General features: G+C 38.5%; 2 protein-coding genes across 2 annotated transcripts in view; both read right to left on the reverse strand.

The window, feature by feature from the left end:
* LOC306773240 (kinesin-like protein KIF21A) overlaps window positions 1-1,485 on the reverse strand; it is a gene marked incomplete at its 5' end in the record, with an annotated part of 32,520 nt that extends 31,035 nt beyond the window's left edge. The window contains one exon of the mRNA XM_079263000.1: window positions 1,442-1,485. Within this exon, the coding sequence (XP_079119126.1) occupies window positions 1,442-1,485 (44 nt within the window). The remainder of the gene's footprint in view (window positions 1-1,441) is intronic.
* A 6,443-nt stretch (window positions 1,486-7,928) lies between these two features.
* Window positions 7,929-25,422, reverse strand: abcd2 (ATP-binding cassette, sub-family D (ALD), member 2; the record flags this gene model as incomplete). Its single annotated transcript, XM_079262820.1, has 10 exons — window positions 7,929-8,133; window positions 8,245-8,370; window positions 9,397-9,481; window positions 10,659-10,804; window positions 12,669-12,814; window positions 15,000-15,094; window positions 16,600-16,762; window positions 22,052-22,173; window positions 22,562-22,742; window positions 24,478-25,422. 10 exons carry the CDS (start codon window positions 25,420-25,422, stop codon window positions 7,929-7,931), a joined length of 2,214 nt encoding a protein of 737 aa, XP_079118946.1.
* Between the last annotated feature and the right edge of the window lie 1,682 nt (window positions 25,423-27,104).

Below are 27,104 nucleotides of genomic sequence, written 5' to 3' on the forward strand. Positions count from 1 at the left end.
CTGGAAAAAAAAAAAAACAGCCACGAAAAAGGACAATGATCCCAAACACAGCAGCATAACAGAATGCTGTGGTGAGATATTAAGGGAGCTGTGAAAAAACAAAAGCCCACAAACCTCAATGAAATGAAGCAACACTAAGGATTCTTCCACATAATGTGAGACTGAAAATAACTATGTACGAACTGATTTGTGGATTTTATTCAACTTTTTCATACACAGCTGTCAGGTGTTGCTCATCTGATACTTTATCTCATTTATAAACCTACAATGATGCAAGTTTTTATGATGATTCCTTGTATTAAATATCAGAATTGAATTTTTCTTTTTCACTGCTGCGTTCATGCATCAAAAACCTTCCCACAAACCAATCCAGATCAAACTAAGACAGAGACGAAATTCTCTCTCTTTAAAAGCAAGCTAAATCAATGTAATCTCACAACAAGAATGGGTTAAGATTCAAGGGACTGTCCTCCCAAGACAAGAACAGGGTGCTTGTTATGGATTATTTATTATCTATGAAGGAGAGAGACAGGCTTGTAAACTGAGTTGGCTCAGTAAACAGAGTTCTGGGTCAAAGTCTGAATGCACAATAACAAGCAATGAAGTGAGGGAGGGAAGAAGCGAAACATGAGAGGGAGCAGCTTTTGTCCCCTCTCTTCCACCAAGCTCACATGACATTTCAGGTTGTCTTTTGAAAGCAAACGCACACATTTACAGACAAGCACCGGCGGTCGCTTTTAGCTGCCACCGTGTCCTGCCTTTTCATGAACATCCTTATTGATCTGTATTGTATTCTTCAAATTATTCAGGTTTTGGTTGCGTCCAACTGTTCTATGATATAAGCAGTGACCCAATGGTGGTGTATATCAGTGAGGTCCTCAATGTGCCTCTTGCAGGGACAAGGGTCAGATCAGGCAATACACTCTGCCTTATGCTTAAGATACAAAATAACTCTGCAATACAAGATACATATAAAATGTTGGAAGCAATCATAGAGTAAAAATAAAGAAGACATCTGCTTTGTAAAAACTAGCATGTTGTTTTCAAAGTATCCTTGCATCCTTGTGTAATAAAGTTATACCATTGTCCTGAGTACAGGCTTTGCCTTGGCCTAATCCCTTACCACCTAGATATTCATTCTTAAATCCACTGCAACGTGTGTATGTCCTGAGGTATTATTAAGACAAACTGAGAGCAAATGTTGGTTTATTTGTGTAAATCATGCTGTTAGCAGGAAGCAGCAGCAGACTCTTCCATGGATATGACACATGATATCAGATAGTTTCAATGGATAAACGCATCTGTCAAGAATATTAAATAAGAATGGATGGATTTTTATGTGTTTACAAAGCGAGATACTGAGGCAGGAACAACGTGCAGAAACTAGCAGGTGTGTCTCAACAGCATCTGTGCAGAGGAGGGTCCATCGCTGCATCCTTACCTCAGGGCCACGCGCACCGAGCTCTCATCCGGTCCGCTGCTCATGGTGTTGGCAAGATAGTCCGCTTAAAAATAGCTCGATTTCTCTTTTTTCTTTATCCTCTTAACAAGAGAAGAGAGCGCCTCGGCCCCCTCCCCCTTCCGCCAGACACCTCTCACTAAAGCGTTTCTATCTTCAGCTTCCACCGCCGCTCTCACCTCCTTACCGCGCGCTTGGAAATAAAACACATTTCCAGTATGTGTGAGTGACTGAGCAGCTTAAATGCATATTCAAATGTGTGCAATAGCCGGGGAAATGTGTCTCAGGACCCGGCGTTGGTCACCTCTCTCGTGGCATCGTCACAGCCTCCAGAGCGGGTGGAGTGCGGCGTGTGTGTGGAAGAGCCAGGAACCGCTTGGCGTGATTCCCTCAAGACAGAGGACGTAACCAGACTCCTCCCCCAAGCTGTACCAATCCTGACCAGGGCCGCGCACATAATAATAATAATAATAATAATAATAATAATAATAATAATAATAATAATAATAATAATAAGAAGAAGAAGAAGAAGAAGAAGAAGAAGAAGAAGTTCCGTTTCGTGCTGAATTTAATATATGTATAAAAAAAAATCTAACCAGCAAATAATGTTAAAACGCTCAAAATATAAGATACTCTATCAAAAATAAATATTAAAAACCGTATTGGTATATTATTATATGTGTGCATAGGATTCATTTTCATGTTTTTGTAATGTAACGTCATTTTCATGTAACACACATCACCTGGCTGCTGTGATGTGCTGCCACCTAGTGGAATTAAAATATCACTGCATCGATCGATTGTTCTGAAAGTGGTTTGTACATTGACCATCAGATGGCCCCAGAAACTCAACTCCATCTGAAATATGCTGACCATCATGTCTTAGAGATAATTTACTGACCATAAGTGCCATAAAATGTAGTTAGTAGCCTATTTACAGTTTTTTTTTTTTTTTTTTTTTGGGGGGGGGGGGGGGGGGTATTTAAGATAAATCTTAAATCTTTCATAAAAAATATATTTAGTAGACCACGCAGCATTTAACCATTTTTAACCTGGAAAATCCCGTTGAGTTCCAAAGATCTCTTTTCCAAGGGAGTCCTTATCTATTAATTTCATTTTATTTTAATTATTCCTTCACTTATTTTATGACTATACTTATCTTAATATTTTCTAATACAATGACAGCCATTTGCCAGCAAAAAGCTCCTTATATGTATAGATGTCATGATGTGGTTTCATTCGGTGCCTTAGTTTCTGGTTTCCTGTTTTATTTTGTAGTTTTTTCTGTTTAGTTCTCTTGGTTCTTGTTTAGCTTCATGGATTTTCTGTTGTAGTTCACCTGGGTTTATTTACTAGATATGTTTAACCTGTTTCTTGTTTGGTTTTCCAGTGTATTTATACCCCTCAGTTTCGTTCCTTGGTTGCTGGATCATTTTGTTGCACTACTTTGTTGTACTTGTTGTTAGTCTCCCTGAGTACCTCTATTAATTAAACTTTCTGGAATCTACATCCCTGTTTCCCTCATCTCTGCGTTTGGGTCCACACCTTCGCCGTCCTCACTGCCACCCCATAACAATAGACGTACTTAAAGGAAATCTAAAATAAATAAATAAAAGGTACAAAAAGTCAGGGAATTTGTTTTTGGTCAATTATTTCTTTCCTTTAATGATGTCAATTGGTCTTGTAATATACATGGTTGGATATCGTAATTATCCACCGTTACAACAAGATATAACTTGCTTATATCGTGGTTCTGTAGTGGGAGCAGCACAGTTAAATCCAAGAAGTACTTTGAACTTTTTTCTTGAAAAATCTCCCAAGACTCGCCCATTAAGTCAACGACGGCCAAGACTTAATCACAGTAATTAAGCCCGATCAACTCAGTTCGACCCCCATTAACAAGTCTTGACTTTCCCAAGTCACACTTTTTGTTAAATAGCAAATTGGAATCTTACCTTTATAGATCACAGAGCATATTTCTCACAAGTCCGCTGTAAGTGACATCTACTCTCCTGTGTCAGCTCAGGTTATGTCTTAAACATGGATATCTGTCATATGGAAAGTTTTGTTTGTTTTGACAAGTAAAATTTTCACTGTCCAATTTTTTCTTTCCAGAATATACTGCAAACCTTAAATACAAAAAAAAGAAAGTTGAGGGAAATGAAGCTGGAAGCAACAAAACCTGTTCTGACTAATACTTCCTGTCAACAGATAAAAGTCAGAGTACATGTAAGAATTGTTTATTCTTTGTCAAAATGTTCTATGTTGATGTTATCACATCAAGACATAGAAGCCTTAATTAAAATTTAGGCATTTCTGGCACTCATAAACTGTGAGTTTGGACTGCTGTGAGACACATGGCCTCCCTGTGGGGTGGACTTCAGAGTTTGAAGACCATCAGCATGGACAGAAAACAACATAACATTAAGTAAAAAAAAGAAATATCTTAAAATTCAAACGTGACCTCTTCAGTATTAGCTTGTTTGTCATAGTCTCAGCTATTTATCTAATAGTTACATAGAAGAAATGGAAAATACTCAGTGACTCACTTTCAGAAATCACATTGTTTTTGTTTTATTTACAAAAAAACAAAACAAAAAAGTTTCAGTTCAACATAAAGTGGCATTAACATGAGTTTTGAACAGATGACATTTAAGGTATCCCATACAAGTCTTCTGATGTTGTTAAAGCAGAAAGAACAAACCAAGAAAAGCCTAATGAAGAAGATTTTAACAGGATTTGAATATACAGAGTGATTACATGTTTAGGAGGTTTGGGTTGCAAACAGAGATCTCTTTAAAGCAAATAAATGGTAATCTCTAGCTTTGATCGAGGCATGCTGATCTCAGATACATGCCATTTTAATAAATAAGTCCAAAACTGCAATTACATTTTCAAAATTAATTAAAAAAAATCCTTATTTAATTTGTGGTGCCATTAAATATTGATTTGAGGGCCTTGATTCACATGTATTAATTAAAATGTAAAATTAGAGCTATTCTACTTTGTTGTAAACCCACTTTACACATGCACAGAAAATCTAACATTGTGGCTCACATAACCCTGGTACATAGAAAAAAAAGAGTAAACTGACTGATCTGATCAGTAGTTGTCTTCATAGTTTCAGGATTTGCTTAGTCATACAAAATGAATACATTCAACCTCTTACATTAGATCAGATGATGGAACGAGGAAGCCTAAAAAAATCTCTGTAATGTAAATTACCACATTGGCTTTAATTCACCTGCAAGTTGTCTTGTCCTCTAGAGGCGTTGAGAGCTGATTCAAAAGCCAAACATGAGAGGATTTTCTCAGAATTTACTCAGAAAAGATAACATGTCAAGTGTAGATTTACAAGTGTTGTTTGACAGAGCCCTGAAAAGGACAGGGAAGACCATCCCTGCAATGAGATGTTATGGCCACTAGGGGGAAGCAGTAACAAAATCACAACTAAAGAAAGATGAGTTCGACATACTCAGTACATAGAATTCAGTATTCAGTCACCCAACAGGGGCTGCACGGTGGCGCAGTGGTTAGCACTGTGGCCTCACAGCAAGAAGACTGCTGGTTCGATCCTTGGCTGGTTTGGTCAGTGGCCTTTCTGTGTGGAGTTTGCATGTTCTCCCCATGTATGCGTGGGTTCTCTCTGGGTACTCCAGCTTCCTCCCACCATCCAAAGACATGCATGATAGGTTAATTGGTCACTCTAAATTGCCCCTAGGAGTGAGTGTGAGCATGAGTGTGGTTGTTCGTCTCTCTGTGTGTGGCCCTGCGATGGACTGGCGAGCTGTCCAGGGTGTACCCTGCCTGTCGCCCAAAGCCGGCTGGGATAGGCTCCAGCTTCCCCGCGACCCTGAATTGGATTTGGAAAATGAATGAATGAGTCACCCAGTGTATAATCCAGGTGCCATTAAGCAAAAGTCCTGTCCAGCTGCTGTTCCAACCAGTCACTAAACCAGCTGAATGAAATGAGCTCAGCTCCAATGCAAGGTGGATGAGCCTGTTAGTGAATACAGCTGTTCTAAATGCTCAGGTGAAAACATGGCAGGACTTTTTTCTTCTACTTTATACACCTCTGTCAACAGGTAACATCACGGCAAATATTCTTTTTCTTTTCAAGATAACCGAAGGACAAACAAACTCATACAAACTCAAACACAAGGAACCAATAATCACAATCATACCGGGAAGAGGGCACGTCATTGTGTCTTATCCCATCATGTCAAGATTAAACAATATTTTTCTGACTTGACAAAAGAAGCTGTTGTCATACCTGAACATATCAGGCTGACTTCATGTTCCCGTTTCACTTGGCAGACTATGTGTCATTTAGCGGGTCATGAGCCCTCTTGTCAACAAAGTCTGTGTAGAACCCATCGCTTTTTTTCTGGTCAGAAACTCCAATACAGAGAGCTGTGAAAAGGACTCACCCCTCAACTTTGCAAGGCCTACAGTGAAGCCCATGATGCTTTCTTGCATACCTAATAAAAGCATAATTATCTTTTTAAAGTCCAGAGGACTGTCGTTCTGTAACCTAGCAGCCATCCTGCAGCCCCTTTCTACTAAAACCAAGATGAGAGGTTTCAATGCTAAAAACTGCAAAAGAAAAAGTCATACTAAGTCCAGAGAGAACTTCCACATGAATTATCGCTTCTGTAACAAAATTTGATGACGTCCATGCACTCATTTAGTTCAAATCAGAGATCATTTCATCGTCATCTTTGAGGATTAACAAGTTCATTTGTGATGTGAAACACAAAACTGATAATGTTCCTGATTGTCTTTTTTCATTCTCAGCAACAAGACGCCAACACTGACACAATGGTTTGTTAATAACTCTCACTAAATAACTGTATCATAATCATACAGGAAATATTCAATAAAGGTAAAAGACAGGGGATAGAGCAGAAAAGTCTAACTTTGTAAATGTCTAGAAGGACCTGCAGGAATGAATAAAAGCAATAGAGTATGTGTTGAGGTGAAAGTTTATCTTATCTTGTACTGTTTGACTCCATTAGTAAGGCAAAAGTTCCTGAACCTGTTCATGCAGGACACAGTGAACATGTACACAGGTTTGAACCACAGAAAGAGAATGACAGGAGTACGACAAAAACAGTAAGAAAGAAAAGGTACTTCCTTATTTTTCTGGTTTATTTTTATGTATGTGACACTCCTGTCACTCCACACATCGAGTGAAGAAGAGATTTAAGGGATTTATGACTTCTTCATAAGAAAAAAAGCAATGATAATGTAACAAATCGGCACTTTCACAGTCTCACAACTTTTGATGTTTGTTAGCAGCAACTCGAGAAGCCGACTGAACTCGGATCTGGAGAACAACTTTTGCCTCAGGCAAGATGTTAGTGAAGAGATTCAAGCATGTCTGAGGCCAATAATCAACTTCTATAACCTATAAACCAACCTGATTTACAGCCTTTCCATGACAGTATACTGTAAGATCCTTTATGATGTGTGGAGTAGTATCAGGAATATTAAAGTGAATCTAAACAGTCATTTAAAAATGAGCACACCAGCATATCAGCTCACCCTCCCAACAACATGCATCTGTCTGTGGTTTATCAGTTAGACCAGACAAGACTAGACATCCAGCGTCAGCTAACCAATGCTCCTCTGAAGAGGACCTCTTTAGCTTATTGTGTTTGTTCAATAAACCAGAAACATATGGTTCAGGAGTCAGGCCTGCATCACTAATTGTTCTAATAATAGACCCAACAAAGTTGCAGCCTGTATCAGCCGTTTGAGTCTAAGAAGAGCAAATGTGAGGTATGAGGGAAAGGATTGTACTTTTGCCTATACACATTATTAAAAAATAGTCTATTTTGACCTCTCAAAATCTGTTTTAACTTCAGCAAAAGGAAACATCTAAAGCTAAATTTTAGAGGTAAAAACAAATGCACAACCCATTGGAATACTGCTGTGGACATGGTGGTTAAATCTTCTCTAGATAAAACACTACATGCAGAAACAGCCCTCTAAAAGCAGAATAAAGTGCTAGAAAATCACAAAATCGTCATCTCAGTTAGTTTGGATCTATCAGCTCTGCTTTCTACTTTGGTAATGAACTGATCCTGACATTTACAGCATGTAAACATGTATGTTAAATCCAACCATTTAAAATCTACAGCTGAATATACAGTCAGTGCACATTACACGGGAGAGTTTTACTCTATGGCCTTCACTCCCGCCCTTCAAATTGTTCCACTGAAGCTGGGTGAGAAGAGAGGGGAGAAAGGGAGAAGAGAAAGTAGAGCACAAAGGCTAGCAGTCTTTAAGAGCTGGCCTGCTTTAAGAAGAGAGACTTGGAGCAAAAAAAAAAACCAAAAAAAAAACCTCAGCAGAACAGACTCAAACAAATCAGGAGCAAGGTTTCTTTTCCTTTCATTGCCTCCCTGTCTCCCATACCCCCCCCCCCCCACTTCTCATCTTTCTCCCCCTCTGGGCCTCATGCTCACTCATCCACTGTTTTGAGAACAGAGTCGTCTCCCAGGATCTTGCAGAGCTCGTTGAGGCGATTCTGCACCTCGGGAATGCCGGCCAGCTGGGCCTCCAGCCGCTGCTTCTCCTCAGTGAGGGAGAGGCGCGTGGCCGAGTCCAGCTGCTCAAAGCGCCAGCCTCCCTCCCCGTCAAACTGCAACAGGTGGGTGTGGTACTTCCTTAAAGCAGAGAGACATGGTTGAACGTAACCGTTTGACTTTACATGAAGCCAAAATCAGGTTTTACATCACAAGCTAATTCATCCCTTCCAAACTAGAAAAGCGTCTTACCACAGGGAGGGCCGGTGTGTGATGGAAAGCAGGGAGATGCCGGCATCCTTGGCAGCCTGGAAAATCTTTCCCTCCACATCAATGCTCACAGCACTGGTACACTCATCCAACAGGGCATATTTGGGCCTGACGGCATAGAAATCATTTCAGTCACTAAGCCTTCATGTATAGGATTGGTTATATAAGTCTTGTTTTTTGTTTTTTGCAACAATAAACCAGACATGATTGCAATCTCATGAGTTCATGTGACGTCTCAGTTTTGCATTCGTCTTCAAATATTAAACACATGCAGCAATATAAACACTGAAAAGGTCTTTGCTATCATTCAGTAGTCAGTTTTTACCATGTGAAACAGGATGGTCACAAACAGGAATTTGTTTAACAAATTCTAAGGCAGTCCAACAGAAAGGCTACTTGGATGAGTCTGGACATAGCATCTGCAGTACAGGCAGATATTTGTGCATGCTCATACTTTTTGTCAGAATTATAAAGCCATGTGTCATCATGTCATGTGTCATGTGGCATTATAACTCCTAAGAAATGCTGTAATGTGGCTACACTCTTCCTGCTTGAACTGCCAGATTTAGGAAATTATGAGCATGAGATGCTCAGAAACCACTATGAAAGCTAAGCAGTTCAATCTGAGCAAGTTGTTGGAATTACCTGTAACGCATCATTTTAAAAACATTTGCATGCAAACTCTGAGAAGTAACAGATTTGTGGTATTAAGTTTCATGTGATTGTTAAGAGAAATGCTTCTATATTTTGTCACTTTTGTCGTGACTTTTTCCAGTTTTGTCGTTTAAACTTGCTTCAGAGCAGGAAGCTTCCTGCATGAGATGCACTCTCACAAGTCCAAGTGTAATGCAGTGAAACTTTCTGCTCTGCGTGTGCAGGACACAATGCTGAAATGACACGTTTGAAATCCCTGTGTTTTTCTTAGAAGATGCTCACAGAGGATATTGATGTGATTATTGCTTGTATTTGTTCCAAAACTTTATTTTGGGGGTCGAGGTGGAAAATCTCCCTCGAAAATCCAACGTCAGTATTGCAGACATTTTTGTTCTAGTCTGTTGCATATCTGGACATCAGTGCATGTGTCACAGCATCTTAAATATAATAGTGGAAAATAAAGAGGCTGTTCATTCTTACTTGTGGTAAAACATGCGAGCCATGCCCATCCTCTGCTTCTCGCCTCCTGAAAGCACATCCTTCCAGTCCAGCTCAGCATCCCAACCTGGACAGGAACAAACAAAAACAGAAGACATATAAAAACAATGTACTTTGTCTTGTTTCAAAGCGAAAGTATTTATTCCAAAAATAAAATAAAACGTGGCTGTTGTTACCGATGGCCAGGCCAAAAGAAGACTAAATATATACGTATGTAGCTAAAGGTATTTTCTGCAAAAAACATTTTTATTAACAGAAAATTCATTCATTTTCTCTTCTTGTGTGCATATGCATGACTTGATTTACGTGTGCAATTAAGACCTTTCCCAACATTTTCACAGTACAGCCATTCATACAGTAAGCCTTCTTACAGCAGTATGCTGTGTTCAGTTGTTAGCTGGAGACAATAGCTTTGTTTGTTCTGCAGTGAAAGAAGCTGCCAATCAGTCACACTCTAAAGTTTAGGCAACACTGAACATAACTTATTCTGTTTGATCTCACAAGCTCAATGCTCTGGAGTTAGAATAAATTCAGCATCTCTAAAGCCTGGAAGACAAAATATTGTGGATGGACACAAAACAAATAACATGGAAGTCAACTGAAATGTGACTGAAGGTTAGCAAACAAGCAAGCAATTCTGTCAAGTATGTGTTATGATTTATTTGGTGATTCAACTAAACAAATGTTTAATTGTTTGTAAAGGAAAATAAACACTGTATAACTTTTACTGACCCCTATTGGTCAAATTGGGGATAGCAACTAGCTTGAACATTCTCACATTGCATTGAAATTGAAATTTCAGTCTCACTAAAAAACCTTTGTTTTTATCAGTGCTTTTCCAAAGCAGCTCCAACAATTTTATGAGTCGTTGTCTGTTCTTACATGATGTAATAAGTAATATTGATTCCTTCATTTACTTTTTCTTTGTCACCCTTGTGTTTTTTATGGCAGCAAGATAGCTGTTCTTCTAATGCAGCCAGTTTATTTAAGGTTTGGAAATGACTAAAAAAAATGCCATCTACTGTTTTAAATAATGCAGAAACTCCAAAGTTCGACACTGACATATAATCTACCATGGGATTTCTACACGTTATGAGCTTTGAAGTCAATGTGCTGGCACTGCACAGCACCTGGCATTGCACGATCTGACGCGGAGGTTGAGTTGATATATTTACGGTGATACCTGACAAATAAAGTGACACTGACTGATTGATGTGATGGTGTTGTCTGTAGTGCTCTCCTACCTCCCTCTCTGGTGACAATGTGATTCAGGTTAACAATGTCTAAAATGGCCTCCAGGTCCTTATCCGCCAGTCCTCTGGCAGCCATGTCCTCCACAGAGTCTGGGTAGATCACCTGATCTCGCAGTGAGCCCATTGACATGTATGGCCTGGAGAAATTCACACACGCGTTACTCATTGAGTGTTTCTTTGTTATCCCCTTATCTCATTACAGCACAAGGAAACAAAGAGGTGGGCGCGAACATAGGACCACAAAAAAAGCTAAAAGAGAAAGAAACACGTTTTGCCCTAAATGTTTCTATTGTATGTAGCATACCAGATACAGTTACAGCTACCAGGTGGTCTTCTCATCCTAATGTATAAAATATTTACTTCACTGTAGCTGGGAGTTTGCACCTCCCATCAGCTCTGGGTACATGGTTCACACCAGTTCAGCTTAAGGGTCACAATGGTTATTTTGCTCAACTCACATTTGCAACGAGTCATTATGGGCTAAGGATGCAATAACCTCACCAGAAAGAAGTAAATGCTCTTATGTCATCAGAAGTTACCAAAAAGATTAATTGTCACATCTTTTTTCTGTTAGAATGATTCATTAACTGAACAATTACTGTTACACGAAGTAACATAATCCCATTTATGATCCTCTGATCAGATTGTTGCAGGTTGTTGACAAATTTATAATCAGATTTATAATCAAGGGGGTGTTAAAAGTCCAATTGAGGAATAAATAATAGTTTTGACACTCAAAAGTTTGGAGGCCTAAATCATATTTTCCTATTTATAATGCAGCAAATGTTTTCAGCTAAACTAGTCAGCTTGCAGTCCAACAAACTGGCTAGTTTAGCTCCCAGACACTTAAATAACAGAGCTTTTGTCACAGATCAGGCCTGGTTTTCAGCCTTGGTGCTTGTCATTTCCCTTGAGTATCTGATCTGTTTTATCATAAGAAGCTGCAATCTCAGAAATGTTTGCAAGCATTCATTAAAACATATTGCATACCTTTTTAACTATTTGTTCACATAATCTGTGAAGCTGTCCAGCTTTGGTGCTAACTTATTTCTTGGCCAACCTAACTGCACATGGACAGATTTAAGACAGTCATTTTCAACATGTAGCCAAAACAGGAAATAACTAAGCTCCAGTGATGTTTCTGTAAAATGAAAATTACAGTCAGTGACGGCATGAGGATTGTTAATCAGTTATTCATATATCAAATTTACCTAGTCATATTTTTGTTAGATTATTTTACAGTGCTCAGCTCTGGTAAGGAAAAGCACACAAGCTGAAGCTTTTAAACGCTGCAGCTTTCTCTCTAAATCAGTCCGAATGAAAGTCTGAAAGACTTTAAATATATACAACAATAAACAACATTGACTGCTTATCATGTGACTAAGGGTCGAACCCACCTTTTAATGCACAAGAACACATTCCACCTGCATTGTGGTACTACATGTTCTACTTACGCCGTGTTTTGTTCAAATATTAGCATTAAGAACCACGATATGCACAGCTTGGTTCTAAAGAGTGACTCAGAGCGGTGACATATTAATTTCTAACAGAGCTAACCTCTCTGAGATGCTTTCCTGAAATCTTTTAAGTTGTTTTTGTTTGGCATTTCACATCTTTTCTCCTGTTTAAATCCCTTGCTAGCATCAAATTAAAAATGAGTTTAAACTTGTCAGAAACAATAACATTTCTCAATTAAAACTTCTGATTATCATCTACTTTTAGTCTAAAAATAGACTTTAAACTATTTTCAAATGACAGCTTTTTAAACTTATTTATGCTTCGTGCTTGGTCTAAAGTTGAATGAAAAAAATATTACTACTCAAAGTATTTCAGCTGGGTGTAAATATTTCACTTTGTCCAGAGCTCTGGTTTCCTTGTCAGATCGTGTTACAGTGGATTGGATTACTGGTAAGATTCACTGGTGAAAAGCCCAAAGTTGTTTCAGTTTACTACTTGAGTATGAAATATCAGATTAATGAGCAAGTGTGTTTTTGTGTATACCTCTGTGGGATGTAAAACATGTGTTGAGGAGAAGGTTTGTGTAGCCGGCCGCTGTAGACGGGCCACAGGCCACTGAGGATCCTGAACAGGGAGCTTTTTCCACAGCCGTTAGGCCCTGTGATCAATAAGTGCATTCCCTCGTCCACCTGACAGGGACAGAATTTATGAAACCCATAGCAGTGGAGGCAGGGATCAGAATGAAAACAGTTCATCATGAGGGTATAAAACTGTGGACAGACACTGCTAAACAGCGATGCATTAAAGACTGAAACAATTCTCCCAAGAGATCTTCTTTTCTGAAAAATAAATAAATAAAAGACACGTTGAAATGTCTGTTGAAACTGTTGGAGGTCCGAGCGAAATCCTGCAGCAATCAGGAAAACGGCGTTCATAGCTTTTCATCAATGAAAAGAGCAAATAAAGAAGCGACTGGTGTGCACATATGTAGCTTTGTATGTTGAAAAATACAAAAAAACGTCTGGACCAAATGATGAAACATTAAAAATTACATCAACACTTTCACAATTGAGTACAAATTGCTAAAATACAATTCAACTCAGTTCAACTTAATTCATTATATTTTACAGACCAAAACCAAAAGCTAGGCGTAGAGTGTCTTCTGTTCTTTTTCTCTCTCTTTTCCTTTTGTTTTACTATTGTGTACTTTGCATACCATAATTTGAATGGTGTTGAATAAACAAAAGATTTACCTAAGATTGGTCAGCTTATATGTCTGAGATTGGAGATGTGGAAATAGGCCATACATCAAAAGTAAAAGAGGAAATACTTTCATTCATTATCCTAACTGCGTAGTCCGATCAAGGGTTGCGGGGAAGCTGGAGCCTATCCCAGCAGTCTTTGGGCGAAAGGCAGATCCACCCTGGACAGCTCACCAGTCCATCGCAGGGCCACACAGAGACAAACAACCACTTACGCTCACACTCACGCCTATCCCCACATATACATGGGGAGAACATGCAAACTCCCTACAGGAAGGCCACTGTTCAAGCCTCGCCCCAGCCAAGGATCAAACTAGTAACCTTGTTGCTGTGAAGCCACAGTGCTAACCTCTATGCCACGGTGCAGCCAGTAAATACTTCTAAGCTATATTTTAGCTTTCTGTCTTTCATCAGGATATTTTACAGTCAATTGAATGGTAGCAGTTGTCAGCTAAAATCAATTACTGTATCTCATCAGCTCAGTTCGATGCTGGTTTGTCCTCACACCACAATCTAATTACTCTCCAACAATCCATCTGTCTTTCTATCTGATCTTTTTTGTGCCAATCAGACTCAACAATAATTCAGCTGTGCTTTGTTGAGTGTAAAGCTACTTTTTTCTGTCTTTCCAAAAACAAATCTATTGCACGACCTTTTGTTTTTATTTATTGTAGTATTTTATATTGGTTTTCCTACATTTCATTTTGCAGTCACTCGATTAACTTTATGGTAAACCTACATCTTAGTGACAATGGAAATAAAGACTTGTTAATATTATGACAGCATGAATGATGATGTTTGCTGGATGAATCGAGAGAGGGAGAAAGAGAGAGTGAGTGTGAAAGAAAGAGAGAGAGAGATGTAAAATATGGGCAAAATTAGAGCCAAATCTGGTAAATTTTTATAAAGTCACACACTGAATGGTGTAACATAGTGTAGTTAGCTGTAGTTGATCAGCTTAATATCAGCAGGTTAACATCACTGCTGGAAATCTTTAAAAGTGATTCATTTGGTTGATTAATTCTTTATAAACATATTTAGAATACTGCCTCTTAATGACGCCTATCAGGAGATCAGTCACATTGTGGATTACTTGCAACATCACTCTGATGTTGTTTTTGATAAAGTTGAAAAGCAGTTTTGAAGGCCGGATAAAATACAGACTTGTGTCAAATTAGCAGCAATGAAATCAAACTAAATTATCCAGATACATTAAGCAGAGCACTGATATCTGCACTCTGGCAGACTCTTTGATGTCGAAGAGCAAAATAAACACAGCACATGCTGTGACCAGGATACAAGATAAAAATATTCATTCATCCACATTGTAGAGAGACAGGTCACTCGGTACAAACTTGTTAATATTTGTTAATGAGTCTTCTTCATCTAATCTAAAACAAAACAAAATCCTAAGGGAAGCGACACATTGACACCCCATGTGATCTTTATCTTTCCTAATGAGACCACAGGGAACTTATCTTTAGTAGTAATAAACACTACACACATCCGAATCATCATGGAGTTTGCTGTTGAGGTTTATAAAACAGGGTCAGTCAGGTAAAGACTAACATAAACGTTAGTATTTAAGGTGTCTACATTGCAGATACTTTACCTTCAAGTTGAGGCAAGACACTACGACATCTCCGTTGGGTGTGATGATTGGTACATTCTCACACACAATGCCCTTGTCCACATCAATCACCTCACCTGCAAAAAAAAAGAGAGAAAATCATAAAGAGGTGGGGTCAGAAAATGAATGAAGATACAGAGGAACAGACTGTTGGATGCAGAACAGATTAATATCTACATCCTGGGAGCTATGGGGTTAAAATAAAAATCCCTCGGCTGCACTTCCGCTAGCTCCCAGTTTAACAGCACAGTGAAACATGAGATTATATCTGGGGTCAAAGGGATGCTGGCACACAGATATTGCTGCGGTGAATCGAGCCTGTGATGCTTCTTCGTGGCCGATACTTAGTGACTCCGTCTCCAGGTAACAGCAGAGTCATTCTGAAGCATTAGAGATAGGACAAAACAAATAAACTGGGTCATGTTGTCAAAAAAGCTGCAATATTGGCAAGCTGAGATATGGCTGTAGTAAAAAAAATGAAAGGTGTTGCAGGCATTAGATGAAAAAGACACAAGCACAAATTTTAATTGAATTGAATTGAATTGAATTAAATTTTTTATTTTATTTATTTTTTTAACCAGGCACGTCAAAAGGCAAGGCTTTTTGAGGGAGAGAGAGAGAGAGAGAGAGAGAGAGAAAAGCAAAAAATTAACGATAAAAATTAAATTTAAAACATAGAATCTGAGAACATGATTGAGAAAACTAATTAACAAGATATTCACAAAGACTCAGGCTTACATCAGGCAATGTCGCAATATTGCAAAGCAAGACTGCAATCTACTTATTCCAATTTAGGATAATGATATTTTCAAAGATTTGCTTCAAATTTACCAACTTGACATAAAACGTTTCCAAATTCTATTTTTTTCCTGCCCTGTCCAGCATCCTGACAGCAGAATGCCATGTTGAACACATTTACTCCTCCAAGAGGAGCCCGTGGATATGAGGCTCCCTTTCATTCTTAAGCTTTATTCTTTATTTCATTAATCAGTTCACAAGTCTGTTATTTCAGCTTGTAACTGCTGTACCAGGCCGGACTGGAAGAAAAGAGACAATAGAGGGAAAGGATGAGAAAAAAGACCAAAAAAAAGAGACAAATGATGGACAGTGAAAGAAAAAAAAGAAACAGGAAAAAGAAAAACTGAACAAAAAGTAGAAAACAAGCCACAGCAACTGTCCCACCTTCTCTACAGAAAAACCTCTTTTACATCTTTAGATAATAAAGTATCTAAAGCTCCAAAGAAAGAACATTTGACACTGTCACAGTAAAAACCATGAATAACTACAAACAGAGCCGCAACAGGTATTTGTACAGGGATGTGTGTGGGGATGTAGTTGTGTAACGCGGTATCTATGTGTATAGAGGTGTGGGTGTATGGGTTTGTGTGTCTGTGCTCCCATGTTCATGGGTGTCTGTTTACTGTAAACTAGGGGCGAGTTATATTAGGTGATCATGCAAATGCAACTCCACCCCCTCCTGGGGTCAGCCAAATTCTATTAAAACACAACGATAAATGACTTTATCATCAATATTCTCAAACCACGTTCTCTTTAGATTTCCATCAAAGCATTGCAGGCCTACCCTTTATTTCCAAGGGTCCATCTATGTGCATCTCAGGCCGGCTCTTCTTCTTCGTTCCTCTGGTGGCTGACAGAGAGGAGCGCTTGTAAACCCCCTTCTGGACGTCCTCAAACACCACAAACATGTTGTGGACCCTCGCAGTGTAACCTGCCAGCTCTGTGACCTGTACCAGCAAAAACACCAGGGGCCGGGAAGAGGGGGGGGGAATTACTCTTTGATAGAGGCCAAATATGTTAATATGACCTGTGTGTGCATCAGACTGCTGCACAGGTCACCATCACGGTCAAGGTTTGATAAAAAAAAAAAAAAAAGCAAAAAAAAAAAAGTACAAGCAGCCGATTAGTTTGAGCATGGACTGGAAACTAGGATTGTCCCATTGGGAGGTGAATGCTGACGTCAGAAGCAACACGGGAACAATTTAGAGAAGATCAACCAATTAGAAAATGATTCTTTTAATTAGATTAGAAAGTAACACCTGAACCAGCATTGCATGAAGTTGTTGAAACTAGAAGCCGTAGCAGTGGCTAAAAGATTAGATAAATAATCGCAGAATATATAAAAAAATATGTGTGAAATAACTGAACAGTTCATAAGATTTTCAAAGACAAGAGTTATAAAACAAGCACATTGAGCAAGTGGTAGGTTTAGTCTGCTCGTGGTGCGTGCCACTGCAGACTGTTGACACAACTTGATTATAGTAACCACACAACTTCTGAGAATTCACAATCAGTGGAGATGTAATGGCCTGATGTTCTCTCAACCAGTCATATCTCTGCTGATGAACTGGTTGACCTTCTGACTGTCAAAGTTCAAGAGCAGAAAAATATACAGTCATGGGTGGGAGTTTACAAGAACATGACACAAATATGTCATGTCAGTGCAGAAATTTTGCTTATTTCGTTGAATTATTCTTTTCCCACATTTTCAGTAGAGCAAATAAGCTTATTTGCCCTCGCATTCCATTTCCCTTTCTTTTAGGTAGACTAAATGCTCTATATGCTTCTTTTACTGCCTCAGTAGAAGCTAACAGGCTGAGATGTCTGTGCACTTTGGAATAATAATGAAAATTTTTTAAAATATAACATATTTTACTGAAGAACCAAAAACTAACCAAGTGGGTAAAGGAGCCACTTCACTACAGCTTGGGCGCATGTAAAAATGGTTCTTTAATCAATAACGATATCTTTGTGTAAAGCAGACACATTCTTGTTCTAAATTAAAGCAATTCAGCTTTTCTGGTTCAAATAAATAACGCTCAAGTTGATACAAAGAGAGGCAGGGAAAGAGGAAAAGTGAAAGGATGTGCAGGATTGAAAGATCAACAGATGGTGGATTATTCACTGCAAGGCTAAGCCTGAGAGAAGGAGCTCTGGATACACACTCACATATAAACACATGCAGAGAGTAGATATCAACTCTGACTGAAGATCATTGGCACTGGCTCTTTGTGGTTAATTCTGTTCATGATATATTTAATGTAGTGTAGCAGAGAACCAGTCAGTCCAGTTGTCCGGTCAAGGCACATAATCTGTAGTTCAGTCAATTATTAATCTGGAAAAGATTAACAAAGCAACTGCATGCCGATACACTCAGTATGGTGCCATTTTTAAAAAAGTTATTGTTTCATATGTAAAGTGTGTCCCAGTTTTTGCAACAAGCTTAGGGAAAAGCTAAACAAAAATAAAACAACTGAAGTAATTGTGAAAGGAAAGAACAATAATTGTTCTGGTCCTCATTTCTTCATAAACTGCAATTAGAAATGTGCAAATGTAAGCCTGGTATAAAGAGTAAGTACTAAGTAAGTACTAAGCTGTAAAACTCTGAAGTTTCCATCTTTGTTTTAAGGACATAAGATGCTAAGAAATTACTTTTTTCTTCTAAAAGCTCTTTATTGGTGTAAAAAATACTGTTTGACCTATGATATATGGCTCTGGTGTGGTGACCTTTTACTTAAATGCAAGTAAAGAATTAAAAAGAGGAACAAGATATAACTTCTTTGCCAAGTTCTCTGATTCATCCCTTGAGTCAAATGCCTTTTTAATGTTTGAATTATTCATAGGTAAAAGTGGCTTAAACAAAACAACAGTTGCCAATGAAAGTGGTCAGGCCTGAGCATGAACTGAAATTGGGGGAAATAGCTACTCATGTCAAAAGAAAAGCTTTGTAAAACCTTCAGAAAGCCGACAGAAATTATGCTGAGTACTATTTTAAACGATTGTAAGGTCAGCACTTATGATGCAGAATAAAGAAACCAGGAAGTGGATCACAACTTTTGTGTAGTTTTGTAGAGTGTCAGAAAGCGCCAACAGCTAACACACAGGGTTCTGCTACAGACAGAGATGAAACAGGCTTTCAAAGAACAGTCAAGTTTGCAAGATGACATATGACCTACCTCATGATGAGACATGACACTTGCTCATGTGACCATTCACACAGATAACAAACAAATGCATGCAGTGCAGACTGATAATGAATAAGCAGGGTGCTTTGAGGCCTTAAATGGGGAAGCTGCCCCAGGAATGTGTTCCATCTCTGCTGCTTGTTAAACTGCACACATCTTTTAGCTTTAGCATGCACAGACTTGCTGCTTTGCATTTTCACAATAAACTCAACTCCCACAAAGACAGAGTTGCACGCAGGCTGATCTCAGATCATCCAGGAAAGCAATTTGTCACAGTGGAACAGCAGTTATGGCAACCTGCTATGCTTTAAAAATTCATACCACGGAAGTGAGACAAATCACTTGTGACTGACTTCTGTTTTATTTATTTTAAAGCAGCTTAAACCTTCTGAGTATTTGTTACACCAAGCTTGTGCCTGCATTTCCCAAGTGGTGTGTAAAGTGGTACTGTGGGACATTTTTGAGGAAACTGATAATCTATGAGCACTAATTTCAATTCCTCCTCCTCATCATCAAAGGTACAAACAGATAAAACATCCCTTACAGACAAGCTTTTAACTCAGCTCCTAACATGTGTACCGCATATTTCAAATAGTGAATCACCAAGAAGCTGAAAAAGTACATGCCAAAGCACAAGGTGGCATGCAGACTAGTACAAACAAGTTGCACTATGATACAGCTTCACTACAAATGTGCTGCGACCAAATCCTCTTATGGACCTGAAAATGCTGCCAGAAATAGAGAAAGCATCAATGGATCTTGCTTCCCCCCCACCTCTGTTTGGATTAATATACAATGAGAGGTCAGGGAGCTGGCCCTGAATGAATACGACCTTTTATTCACTGATTTTTGTCCTTGCTTTTTCCAGCTGGTGTTTCTACGCAGACCCAGGAAATGATAAGTAGAAGATATATACAGTGAAATGCACTTTTGTGAAATGCTTTTGTGAAAATCTGAAAAAGCTGTTCTGGCTATTACTGAGTACCAGCCATCTTAAACCTAAACAATGAGGAAAAAACACAAGATACTGAAGGTAAAATCCACCTTGCATATAAAGCTTAGCTCTAATGTAGACAAGAATTTTGCTGGTTAGTTCTATTTAATTCCACATTTTGCATTTATTACTAAAAAATGCACAAAGTTGCACACAGGTTTAGCTGCTACTGTAAAGAAAACAGTTGCATGCAAGCAGTTTCTTTGGAAATAAAATGCCTTTCCCTAAGTCACCCACGCCGTGTCCAAATGCTAACATGACATAGCATCCTTATTTACACTATGACTGCTTTATCCGGTTTTACATAGTAAGCTCAACTGTACATTACTCAAAAAATGATACAGAATTAACTATTACTGTGCAACCAGGATATCTTAAATCTAAACTAGAGGTTTCAAAAGCTGAGATGTACCTTTCACAGGGAGCTCTTAAGAGTTTCAGTAAAAGCTCAGTGAATAATGGTGAAGATATTACATTATTTGAACAGATAACAATAATTTTAGAATACTACTCCAGTTTTCCCCAATATAATAAATGTTTTAATACATTAGGATTAATAAAGTCTATATTTTGTTTAGTCTGAACATGCCAATAAACAATATGTGGTTAACTTAGCTGGTTCACTCAGTATGTGTAAGGTTAAGCCTTATAAACACAATTATATAAACATTGAGGGATTAGCAAAACTGAGTAACTGAGTGAATGTGGTGGTTTTATTTAATTTATTGTTTTGTTTTGTATACTGTCTGAGGATAGGCTTACTGTAAGAGGTTTTAAAATCCCTGATGAAAACATGTTGCAACAAACTTTAAATGAAGGCATGTCGATATAAGACAAGACATATAAGTGTTTATTTCTGGACTAAAATGTGTTCTGAAGAAGACTGATGTGCAGTTTAGGTGGAATAACTCATAGATATAATAGCTTTCTTATACAACAATGAAGTTGAGAAAGAGGGGGCAGAAAGTTCATGCTCAAATATGATTGGTTCAGATAACTTGCAGGCAGAGTTGGACTATGGCTCAACCCCAACTGGCTGAAAGAGCTAGAAGAATGATGTATGTGGGTATAACAAGGAGGGTAAATAACAAAATAAAAAGTATAAAAAAATAATGTAATTAAAAAATAACTATTAAAAATATATATTTGGAAAAAAATTAACTGACCTACATCAAATAAGGACATTTATCTAACAATGAAAATAAAGTATCGAAACAAATTAGTTCAAAGTACTCATATTGTTCATTTGCCTTCTTTATTTTAATTTATTTTGTTATTATTTTCTTTGACTTTCTCACTATTTAGCATTTATCTATTTATATATTTAATAATTTATTTCTGATTCTTGTACAGATTTATGTTTCTTGTAGAACTAATTTAACTTTATACCACTGAACGACCACTAATACGGAAATACTGAATTTCACATCTATACTCTCGCAAATACTCAGTTTAACAAAAGCCATGAAGCCGAGGTCATAAATGTCGCTTTTTTTTGTTGTTGTTTTTTTAAATACAAATGACAATATTACATTTTGGGACAATTTCACAAGGTCGTGTAAGAATGCAGCCAGAAAAAGGAAAGAAACTCAGAGGATCTTGCTTTTATCTGATCCCCCTTTCCGTTTGGACTAAAATGCAAGGAGAGGTCAGATAGCTTGCAGTGAATGAATACAATTCAGTCAGTTGCATGATTGCATAGAGGCTATAACTCATGTTTATTTTAAGAGTATTTATTTTATAATCAGGCCCGCTGAGCCAAGTGTCATGTCTTGGGATTCTGTTTTGTCTGATCAACAAGCCACACCTTATGAATTCTCAATTGAAACCAATGGACACAATAGATTTTCCCCAGAAAACATTTGAACTGATTTTTAAAGTACTTGTCAATAAATTTCCACTTGACCAACAAATTTGGTAGTCGAATTACCAATTTAAGCCCCAAACAATTTTTGTGCTTTTCTAAACCACATTATAGCAAGATCTGACCTTATACAACTAAAGATTAGGATGCCAATTGTTTTCAGACATAAAGACAAAGAACGTAGTGTCTGCACCTCTTTGTAGGAGGACATGATCCTCTCGATGGCATCAGCTCCTGAGGCCAGGAGGTTACGGGCGGTGGTGAACGCCTCTGTCCTCTCACTCACCATCATCTGTGTCTGCCCATCTGCTGTTTCTACAGACAGACAAAATATCAGGACAGACAACAAAATCTGTCAGCTCAGCATGGAAATACGTGCTTAAAATATAATTACAGGGAAAGTAGCAAACAAAGAACTGATTTGTCGAAGATAATCACAGAGGTGTAGGAGGTGGGTGCTATTTTTACACAAGCAAATCAGCTCCCTGTTTGTTAGCTGGAATCACCATTAGTCCTTGCACATACTCTTACATAAGCTCACAGAGCAGAAATACAACACATCTGTTACATCTATATCAAATGTTCATTACAGGTTGACTCTGCACAATGAAACAATTAAATATAAACAAAAAGCTAATATTTGATTTAGCACATTTCAATAAAAAAAACAAAACAAATTAGGGCATTCTCATGGTTTTCTTACCATTGTCAGCAAAGCCAGTGGCTGTGATGATGGGCACTGCCACCATGACAAGGCCGCTGCTGCTCCACACGTACTTCATGAGGAACTGTTCAATCATGACATACCACAGACGCTTGGACAGGATCAGGTTCATCTGATCCGCCAGAGCCCGGTAGCACTTCTGTAGTTGGCACATCTCCACCTGAAATGCACAGCATAGGATAACACTTTTGTTTTTAGCGTAGAAGTACTGTGTGTCATGTGACTCTCCGATAAAATGATTTAAAATGCCATTATGTCCATTTGCAAACCAAATTCAAATGCAATTACCTACACCTGATCAAGTGATCAAAAGCAGAATTTTTGTCAGCTTGCTGGTCTGGTTAATGTACATGTGTGATAACACAATGCCAAGAAGGAATGAAATCAGAAATTATCTTAACCTTATCAAGCCAAATGTATCACATTTGATACATACAGTTTCTGAGACTTTTTGCATCACTTAATGGTAGTTAGTTTGCTAAAACCATGTTGTACACAGTTATACTTGAACGGATACTAGAAAGCAGAAGACTATACAATGATAATGTAGCGCTATCACATGGTAATAAATGGTAAAAATAAAGAAAAAAAATCTTTACCTTTTAAAAAAGGGCCAAACAAAGACTTCAGATAAAAAAATTACTTTTCTACCCAGTTTTTCTTAGATGGGGCTTTAAAAGATGCAAATCCTGCAGGTGTCCATCATTCTCCAGTGAGAAAGATCACTTCTATTTTGAAAAACCTTCAAGACAAATGCTAAGCTTTCCAAGAGTTCACTCCAAGATCAGACTGTCTGATGCAAAGAGAAAATACAAAAACCCAAAGATCTACATCTTAGACTCTACAGGTCTCAGTCAGTGTAATAAATGTTAAACTTTATGAAAGTATAATCAGAAAAAGACTGAATGATTACAGCTTGTTTGGGGGGATGCAGGTGAAATCTCCTCTTCAACATACAACAGGACAAAGTTGCATTTACACAAACCATGAGTCTGTTTGAACGGTTTCTTTAAGTCCATCTTTAGGCTAACTTTATGCAAGCTCTGCCAATGTGGAGAAGTTTGGCCATAATGCTAACCATGACATTTAGAGAACACTATTTAGAGAGCTGTGCATGAACAAATGAGGCAGCGTTGTGTAGAGGACAAAACTCCTCCACATCAATTTTCAGGAGAGATTAAAATCATACGGAAAACAACTAGTGCTGTTTACAGTATTATATCACACAACTAAATTATGTTGTTACCTCCGACAAGGAGGTTATGGTTTACCCAGCGTTTATCTATTTGTTTGTCTGTTTGTTTGTGTTCAAGATAACTCAAAAAGTTATGGACATGAAAATGAAAATTTTTGTTGTTGGAAATGTGAAAAGGAAGAACTGATTTAATTTAGGTGGTGATAAACCAAAATTAGTTTGCAGACAAAACAAAACAGATATGATTACAGGCTATTTTTGACTTGTACACTCAGATATAGTACATATCAAAGATAGCTAGAAAGGCTGCAATAAACTGCACGAAAAACAATCAAATATGTGATATTAGCAAGCCTAATCACGATAAGTAAGGGCTGCAGCATCCAGCGACTCGTGTTTGCAATCAAAATAAACATTCACTGACAAATTTATGGTCTCCCTTCTATTCAACATTTTAAAGACACTTTGGATGGAAAAACAAAACACATCTGTTTCTGATAACATGCACCTTTATCCAACAGGTCGAGATTCTGATATATTTAAAACTTGCAATTAAAGTTAAGTTTATTTTTAACATAAAAACAACAAATATCCTAAACATTTAGACTATAGGCCTTACTCATAAACATCCTTGGCCCAGTTATTAAACTAAATTTGCAATTTGCAGGAAACCTGCTGCAACACCATCAGCCCTGCTTACCTTGTGTCCTCTGTAGAAAGCTATTTCCTCAGCATTAGCAATGATCCTAGAGTGCACATAGCGCAGGTAGCCCTTTCTGTGAGCCTCCTCGGCTACCAGCTTGCCAAATTTGGGGGAGCATGCACGCAAGACCTTGGCCGTGGCAAAGACCACCAGCCCAGCTAGCAGGGTCGGCCCACTGGCGCTGGCTCCCCTTGCCTTGGCTGTCTGGATCAGCGTGTAGGAGGTCAGCACCACATCCAGTATAGGCTTGGTGAGGTTAGAGTAGAGATGGGCCACAGACTGGGAAAACATCATCACGTCCTCGGTGAGAGACTGATCCGGGTTTGCGAGCCTCCCGTCCATGTTGCTGACCCTGTAGTAGGTCTGATTAGTGAAGTATGTCTGGTAGGCATGGTTCACCAGCCGGGTGCGGAAGGCCAGGGCCAGTTTGCACTCCAGGTACCGGATGGCGCTGTTGACGAATGTGGCCGGGATGGCAATGAGGAGCCATTTGATCAGCTGAATGATGAAGCGCTGGGGTCTCTTCTCCACGATCGTTTTGACAATCTTTCCATCCAAGCTGGCCACGTAAATGGACAGAAATGTCCTAGATATTAGCGCCACGGAGTGCAAGCACAGCAAACAGAGCTCTTTCGATACAAGCTTGGGAAAGAGGATTTTACCAAGTTCGGTGATCTGCTTGAGAAATTCAGCATTTACCCCCGGTGATGTTTTCTTATCATCCACAACATCTATCTGAGTTTTTCCTGAACAAGTGGAGCCGTTCTCCGCCTTCGAATCAGTCCGATTACTGGTCGGATCTTTATTTTTGCAGAGCTGCTTCCAGATGATGGGGTACAGTGTTTTGACACCGTAAGCGGCAGCCGCAAGAAACACGGCTCGCTTCGCCGCAGACGTGCGGTCCCATTTCACTTTGGACGCCGCATCGAGGATGTTGGACATTTTCTACACGTTAATCGTCTCTGCTAACAGTCCGTACGAGACCCATCCCACAGAACCGACTCACCACGTCGACATAAATAAAAAAATATATATATATAGGGTTTGTGGTGAAACGATTTGAAGCCAGTCCGGTTCCCGTACAGCTACATTCTGCTCTTTTTGTACCAGCGACAAGTTACACAAATGATCACAACGGCACTTCCGGTTCCTGCTGCCAAAGTTAAATTCAAACGCTTCCTACTCCTGGTGGAGACATCTACGTACCACACGTTGCGGATTACTCACAGTTGTCTTAACTTTTACTGTAAAAAGCTAACTTTCTGGTTTACCGTGGTTGTCTCTCACACCTTGACTATGTTTATTCTTCCTAATGGCTTCCCCCCCATTGGTCGCACCCCCGGCTAAAGACCGTTGGATGCGTCACAATTGCACACACATTTGCAGCTATACTGTATGTACTATACTGTATGCAGGGGCGCCACCAGGAACTTTGGACCCTATGAAAGACAATGCCTTAGACCCCGCCAGTTGATCGCAAATTTTACATTTTCGTTTTTGCTTCAATCTGATTTAATTAGTTCTATTTTTAGACTTTTCTTTTATGATTGTCATTTGATTTTGTGTGTGTGTGTGTGTGTGTGTGTGTGTGTGTGTGTGTGTGTGCCAATGTGGATCCTTAAGATTGGTTTGATGAGAGTGTTTTATGTGTTTTATCTATGTGAGTGTGTGTGAAAAGTAAGTATATGTGTAAGACTTTGGGTAAATTCTATATTTTGTATGTGAAGGCAGGTTTTTAACCTTGTTTTATTCTTGCTTTTTATTTTGTAAAGCACTTTTGTGCTACTTTTGTATGAAAAGTGCCATATAAATAAACTTCGACTGATTGATTGATCAATTAAAAAAAAAAAACAAAAAAAAACAAAAAACCTTTTCATGGGAATAATAAAGACCTAGGGCTGTGTTGAACCCTTTATGGGGCAAATGGCTATTTTTGCTCACTTTGCTCTTTCATATTCAGCATGAAACTATTTTTTTCAATAATATTTTTGTTAATGTAACAACAGAATGGAGGTCTTGGTTCATACCAGAAGGACGATTTTAGGTTAAAATTTTGAATTTGAAGTTATTTCTTTGCGTGCCCTGTAAAGGGTTAAATCACAGTGCATACATCTAACTAGGTTATTTTAATATAAATGGTTTATCAGTTTATATGACTGCTATATTTTATTACAACCTTTGAAAAAAGTATTATTATTTTTAATGAAGGTTTAATGTTTTTTTTTTATAGCTTCTTATAGCTTTTTGGGCCCCTATCAAGTCATGGGTCCTTAGAATCTTCCTAACTCCCCCCCCCCATATGGTGTCTCTGACTGTATGTATCACTAACTGCTGGTTAAAAAAATGTTTCAGACATGAACTAAACACGCAAATTTATATTGCTAAAACACCTGCAATGTAGTTTACACTAACACAGTAAAGTGGTAAACATTTATAAACGCTAGCGAGTGACGCATGGCAAATTAATTGAATTCCTGGCTAACCCTCGCGCGCCTCTACGTACTGTTGGCAAGGCAACAGCTAACGTTAGCTACTTAGCTACATAACAAGCTACCGGTATGTTCTGTCACAAGGGTGTACACGGTTAAATCTGTGTAATTACATTCACACGTAACAGATCTAAA

This window comes from Telmatherina bonti (assembly GCF_933228915.1).
Source record: "Telmatherina bonti genome assembly, chromosome: 23".
Taxonomy (NCBI): Eukaryota; Metazoa; Chordata; class Actinopteri; order Atheriniformes; family Telmatherinidae; genus Telmatherina; species Telmatherina bonti.